The 7,096-nt window shown below is 42.5% G+C and overlaps 1 protein-coding gene across 2 annotated transcripts in view; it reads left to right on the top strand.

Annotated features, from left to right (window-relative positions):
- The first annotated feature begins 67 nt into the window (after positions 1-67).
- RPA1 (replication protein A1) overlaps positions 68-7,096 on the top strand; it is a 53,294-nt gene continuing 46,265 nt past the window's right edge. The window contains exons 1-4 of one of the 2 annotated variants that reach the window (XM_059669164.1): positions 68-222; positions 4,761-4,811; positions 6,084-6,162; positions 6,825-6,933. In XM_059669164.1, the coding sequence (XP_059525147.1) occupies positions 190-222; positions 4,761-4,811; positions 6,084-6,162; positions 6,825-6,933 (272 nt within the window). In that variant the 5' untranslated portion in view covers positions 68-189. Of the gene's footprint in view, positions 223-4,760; positions 4,812-6,083; positions 6,163-6,824; positions 6,934-7,096 lie in introns of those variants that run through there. The other variant, XM_059669165.1, reaches the window with a different exon arrangement.

The following is a 7,096-nucleotide window of genomic DNA, read 5'->3' as shown; positions in this document are numbered from 1 at the left end:
CCTCCCGCCCTGCCTCGGCCAATGCGGTGGCTGCTCAGCTCCTAGGCCCGCCCCTGCGCCGTGCGCACGTCAGGAGGCGGCAGTGGCGTACGCGGCTCCTCGGGCCAATTGCTTTAGAGCGCGCCGGACCCGGGGCGTGAAGCCGGTGCATCCGAGGATCAGAAACGCGGGAGTTGGCGCGGCGGAGTCATGGGGGGACACCTGAGCGAAGGGGCCATTGCGGTGAGGAGACGCCTGCGAGCCGGGCTGGCGGGCCCGGGTGGCGTGGGTCTTGGGGCTGTGCGTAGTGGAGAAGGGGGAGAGGAGCTGGGGGCGATGGGGAGAGAACGCGGGAGGAGGAGATAGCGGGAACGGGGGGAACCGCCGGGTCATTCCCTAGAGTCATCACCCTTGCTTGGGAGAATTTTTCTTATCTTTTAAACATGCTTACGTTTTCCTGCTTAAGAATACGAAACAAAATAAGCCGTGGATCCCACCCCCTCCCATCCACGGCCACTCTCCGCCCCTTCATCCACAGCCAGACTTCTCCAGAGTTGTCTGTTTTCAGCTATTTCATTATCAGCCCTTTAACCCACTCCAATCAGTCACCCCCTTGATCACTGTAGACATAACCGTGGCTAAAATTACCAGTGCCTCCAAGTCGCTAAATCCAACGGACACTTTGTAGTTTTCAGTTTAGTAGAGTTCTCCCGAGTGTTTGAGTCCCTGGAGTATTGCTTCCTTCTGGTGACACTCTTTCCTTTTGGCTCTTGTAGCTCCTTTGGCTGGTCTTTCCCCAACTTATTTGCATTCCCGCTTTGTAAGTGTTTGTTGACACTAGGCTGGCCTCTAGGCCCTCTTCTCCCCCAAACAATCTCTTGTTAATTGCTCACAGATTTCTTTATAGGGAGGACCTTAACCATGAAAGACAACCTCTATAATCCCCCTGCCCACCTGGTATCTCCAAGGCATTTTAAATTCAGCACATCCCAAAGCAGATCCATTATCTTCCCAAATCAGGGCCTCCTCGCGTTCTCTATCTGGATGAATTGTGCCTATGTCCCTTTCATTATGCCAGCCAGAAACTGAGGAATCATGCTTCCTACATCACCCTGACTGTCCAGTCCATCACCAAGTCACATGCAACTTTTCTTCCACATGTATCTCTTACCTCCATCTAGTTCTCTCCATCCACACTGGCACACTGGATCACTCAGTGGTTGAGTGTCAACCTATGAAACAGGAGGTCATGGTTAGATTCACAGTTAGGGCACATGCTGGGGTTTCAGGCTCGATTTCCAGTAGGGGGGTGCAGGAGGCATCTGATCAATGGTTCTTTCTCATCATTGATGTTTCTATCTCTCCCTCTCCCTTCCTCTCTGAAATCAATAAAAATATATATTTTTAAAAATGTGTATTCTGAAGCAACGGCCTGCTAGCATGCCCCATGGCCTATGGCCCCGGCCTGAGCTACCTACCTTCTGTGTCCAGCCTACTAGTAGATAGGAAGGCCAGTTTTGGTGAGAAAATGTCTGCCAACAATGACTGGTTTCAGAGCTCCCAGGTCTCTAGCTTTGCTCAGATGCTGCAAAATAACTTGCCAGTTCAGCCATTAGCACATTCCTTGGAAAGTTGCATCCTGTTGAATATGGCATCCAAGGTTTTACAAGTGACTGATAATTTTCCAGAACCCTTGATTTCCAAAGGTCTTTCATCTATTTCAAATCCTGTTCATCCTTCAAAACCAAAATACGTAGACATTTATAATGAATTACCAATGTGGAGAGATAAACGTGTAAGTCTTGCACCAGTGTGCACAAATGCAGCAGGTTCAGCTTGACCTTAAAGCAACTGTAGCAATATTTAATGTTTATAGGACCACATTTTGCCTTTTGTGCTGTGGTGGATGGTATTCAATAAAAGAATGTCTAGTAATTTTTGACTAGATACTAGACATTGTGACTATTACATTTAGTGTCTGGAGTATGTATATTTCTTTAGATAATATGGAATTGTCTAGCAGGCTGTTAATTTACTTGCAGATCATCTGATCCTTTTGAGATGGAGTGGGTCTGGAGTAGATTTTACTCTGGACTTAGTTTAGTCCTGTTTCGACATTATGGCCTTTCTGAGGTGTCTACTGAATGCACCATGTTCATTGAGTTCTTTCCACTCCGGCTGGTTGGAACACAAATGTATGATAGCCTTTGTGGGCTCCAGTAATTTTTCAGCATATAGCTCCCTGAATGCTTATTCTTTGCCTGGCCTTGTGGAGTCTCACTTTGTATATGCATAATTACAATTCAGCCGGGTAGGTTATTGAAGCTTCTCTGTGTACTAGTAGCTCCTCCCTCTGGTATTCCGCATCCACGAAGTCCAGCTAACTCACCTCCCTGAACTCTGATCTATACTCAGTAGGGCTTCCATGTTCTTCTCGGGTTCCCTTCCCTGCACAATGGTCCCCAAAGTGCAGAAAGAAAGCCTGAGTGATCATAGGGCTCACCTCATTTGTCTCCCCTTTTTCTTTTTTTTTTCTTTTTAATATATTTTATTGATTTTTTACAGAGAGGAAGGGAGAGAGATAGAGAGTTAGAAACATTGATGAGAGAGAAACATCGATCAGCTGCCTCCTGCACATCTCCCACAGGGGATATGCCCGCAACCAAGGTACATGCCCTTGACCGGAATCGAACCCGGGACCCTTCAGTCCGCAGGCCGACGCTCTATCCACTGAGCCAAACCGGTTTTGGCTGTCTCCCCTTTTTCAAGGATCAGTTTTGCTTTCCCTGTTGTTGGCATTGAGAACAGTTTATATACTTTTGCCCAGTGTTTTAGCTTATGTTTGAAGAGCTAATCTGGTATCATTTATTTCAATATGGGCAGAAGCAGAGGTCAGAAAACCGATCGTTAGTTTTTCTTATGGTTATCTTTACGTGATGGCTTTTTAAAAACAAGCTAAAACTTGCTTGATAGTTTTTTTCTATAGAAATTATTATTATTTATGTTTAGAGAGAGAATAAGGGAGAGAGAGAGAGAAAGAGAAAGAAAGAGAAACAATGTGAAAGTGAAACATTGATTGGCTGCCTCCTGCATGCTCCCTCCTGGGGATTGAGCCTGCAACCCGGGAATATGCCCTGACCAGGAATGATACCGGCAACCTTTTGGAGTATACCCAGGTAACACCCAACCAACAGCCACACTGACCAGAGCTGTTGAAATAATTTTTATAATTGTTAATAGAGCCGTGAGATTTAAAATTCAAAAGGTATAAAGGAGGATTCAGTGCAGTCTGCCTCACAATGTCTCCCTACTCACCTAGTTCCTCTTAGAGGAGGCACCCAACAAAGTAGGAAGAGACTCATTCATAGAGAACAGACTGACAGCTGTCAGAGGGGAAGGGGTAGTGGGGCTGAGTGAGAAAGGTAAAGGGCCCTAACCGGTTTGGCTCAGCCTGCGGACTGAAGGGTCCCAGGTTCGATTCCAGTCAAGGGCATGTACCCCGGTTGCGGGCACATCCCCAGTAGGGGGTGTGCAAGAGGCAGCTGAATGGATGTTTCTCATCGATGTTTCTAACTCTCTATCCCTCTCCCTCTCCCGTCCTCTCTGTAAAAAATCAATAAAATATATATTAAAAAAAGAAAAAGGTAAAGGAATTAGACAAAAAACCAAACAAAACCCTCATAGACACAGACAACGGCATGGTGATTACCTGAGGGAAAAGGGGGTGGAAGGAAATACAAGGTAAAAGGGGATAAATGGTGATGGAAGGAGACTTGACTTGTGGTGAACACACAATGCAATGTACAGATGATGTGGTGTACAGTTGTTCATCTTAAACCTATATAATTTTGTTAACCAATGTCACCCCAATAAATTTAATTTAAAAAAAAGAGGCAACCAACCCTAGCCAGTTACCTCAGTGGATAGAGCATCAGCCTGCAGACTGAAAGGTCCCAAGTTCGATTCTGGTCAAGGGCACATGCCCAGGTTGTGGGCTCAATCCCCAGTGAGGGGCATGCAGGAAGCAGCCAATCAATGGTTCTCTCTCATCATTGATGTTTCTATCTCTCCCTTTCCCTTCCTCTCTGAAATCAATAAAAATGTATATATATTTTAAAAAGAGGCAACCAGTATTATATAAGTAACTTCTCTTTAAGTGTTTATAATACTCTGTTTTAAGATTTTAGCATATTTATTTAATTCCCTAGTAATGGGCACTATAGAGAATTAATGTGTTGTTATGTGATGCCGGTATTTTAGATGTAGTGAGTGTATCCTTGTTGTTAAGCATGTATCTCACTTTTATAATTTGTCCAGAGTGATAAAACTTAACCTAGATTTTCAAATGATAAGCCCCCAAAAGGCTCTTTTGACAATGTTATGTATAGTTTATTACAAATGCTAAACTGTAAAAATATGTCCAGTTTTGTTTTTTTAGGGTGTTCAGCTTGAGTCTTTTTCTTTTTTTAAAAAAAAAAATTATTTATTTTTTCTTTATTGATTAAGGTATTACATATGTGTCCTTACCTCCCCATTGCCCCCCCCCACCCCCCACTCATGCCCTCACCCCCATGGTGTCTGTGTCCATTGGTTAGGCTTATATGCATGCATACAAGTCCTTTGGTTGATCTCTCCCCCTAACCCCCACCCTCCCCTACCTTCCCTCTGAGATTTGACAGTCTGATGTTTTTGTTCATCAATTTATGTTGTTCATAAAATATGTCCAGTTTTAATCATGATTTGAGCTCATATCTCACAAAAATCTGTTTTTACTCTTTTAGGCCATAATGCAACAGGGAGAGACATCCATAAAACCCATCCTCCAAGTCATTGTAAGTAACTATATATATTTTATGTCAAGCAGTTTTTAAATTTACATGTAATCGTAAATTACATTCAATGAAGGACATAAAGATTTGTTCACTTTAGGAAATTCTCTCCATCACAAAAAATAGGCCAGTTCATGTTATAACCCTGAGAAAGGAACCAGGCTTTTAAAAATATACATATTAGTTTAGCCAGAGGGAGACCATTGGAGATTCAAATCTGAGATTTTGCCCCTCTGTTCTTTCCACAATTAATGGATGCTGTAGTGCTGCACATCATTATAACTGCCTCCTTATCTTTCTGCCCTTAGGTTTGTCTTGCTCAAATCTGCCTTACGTATTGCCTCTCTGTAAAATGAACTTGCCTGCTTAAAATTCTTCATCAGCCCTGGCTGGTTTGGCTCAGTAGAAGGGCTGCAGGTTCGATTCAGGTCAAGGGCACAATCTCAATTGAAGGCTGGATCCCCAGCCCGGGTCAGAGCACTTGCAGGAGGCAACCAATCCATGTGTCTCTCTCACATCAATGTTTCTCTCTCTGTCTCTTCCTCTCCCACTCTCTCTAAAAATCAATGCAAATAATATCCTCAGGTGAGGATTAACAAAACAAAAAAAACCCCCAACCAAACAAAAACATTCTTTGTTAACCCTATCATTTAAGGGGTTCTCAAATTTCCGTGGGAATTTAGAAAATCAGTAGAAGCAGAATCATGGATTATACCTGCAGATTCTGTCTGTTAGCCAGTTGTCTCAAGGCTTATTTGATCGTATGGCTCTGTTTACATATTTCACTTAAAGCTTCCTCTGATTTCCTTCCAGTTGGAATAAATGTCTCAGTTCTGCCCCATGTGCACACTTCTCTTAGGTCTCTCGGCCTCCATCTCTACCCTCATTATAAGCCCCTTCAGGGTACGAAATTTTTTTTTTTTCATTTTGTATTTTTAGCATGTTTCCTACACAGTACCTTGCATATATTAGGTACTTTGTTATGTATATTTTTTTTGAGTTGGTTTTCAACAAATTGGAGTTAGGGAGGAGAACACAGAGTATTGGCAACATTTTATTCTCATCTATCTTTGTTTCATAATATTTGTGGAAAGAGGTTGGTGGGACAATCATCAAAGCTGGTTTTCTTTTACTTGGATTTAAATGTTGAGAGAACGAGCAAGCAGTTCAGTTTGTGTTGATCTAATGGCAGGCCTACTCTCCTGCCACTTAGGTTTACTTATCCCTGGGGACTGGGCAGGCAACTTGGCTAATGAATCGAGTTTTCTCTTCTAGAACATCCGTCCCATCACTACAGGGAACAGTCCGCCCCGTTATCGACTGCTTATGAGTGATGGGGTGAACACTCTATCCTGTAAGTATGATGTATAAATCTAGGAATTTGTATTTAAGTAATGAAAGCATACCCAACATTACGATTGCAGTAATTTGGGGCATTCTAGAAGTCTGCATTTGCTTGGCTGTGTAATTCATTCAGACAGAATTGCACCTGGCAGAGAGCGTTCTAACAATAGACTGGATCTAGTGGAAAGCTGCCACTTGGCTTAATTAATTCTCTCTAACTGGTGCTCTATGCTTTCTTTGATTAATTTCCCTCAGGATAATATTGACATTTAGTGAATATGATGGGTTAGCTGTCCTATACTTGCCTTTATGGGTTTTTATTTCCGTGTTGGAAGCTTTACCTGGGAGAAAGGAGAGAATTTGCAGAATATATGCTTGCTATCTCTAGTCACAATGTGAAGGACCTAGAAAAGATTTTTTAGTCTTTGTCATGAGACCTGAATGATGGAAAAAAATGACTTGGGTTGCTTTAAGAAATGCATACATTTCAGAGTAGCAGCAGCTGTTTAATGCACAGCAAATTATACTGTTTTCACTATGCAGAGTCAGTCTGACTAGTTTTAATTTCAGGAACATATTTAAGGCATGATTCTTTGCTAGTACAGGTGTGATCAGCTTTCAGATTGTCATGGCGAAAATGTTTTGGAGACTAAAGTAATCTCTGTTTTTCAGCTTTTATGTTGGCAACACAGTTGAACACTCTTGTTGAAGGTGAACGATTGTCTAGCAACTGTATTTGCCAGATTAATCGATATATTGTTAACACGCTGAAAGATGGCAGGTATGTGGTATATTTTTTCTCTTTTATTGTGTTATAGAATGGGGGCTAATTTTTGAACAGTTCATTGGATGCCAGAATTCAATTTGGAATCCAAAAGGCAATGATGAGCTTTCAGCTAAGAATGTACAGCTATTGATTTCTCTACTCAGGTGACTAAATCCTG

This window comes from Myotis daubentonii, chromosome 16 (genome assembly GCF_963259705.1).
Source record: "Myotis daubentonii chromosome 16, mMyoDau2.1, whole genome shotgun sequence".
In the NCBI taxonomy this organism is placed as follows: Eukaryota; Metazoa; Chordata; class Mammalia; order Chiroptera; family Vespertilionidae; genus Myotis; species Myotis daubentonii.
The sequence above is the reverse complement of the archived record's forward strand: the minus strand, read 5'-3'. Positions and strand labels throughout refer to the sequence as shown.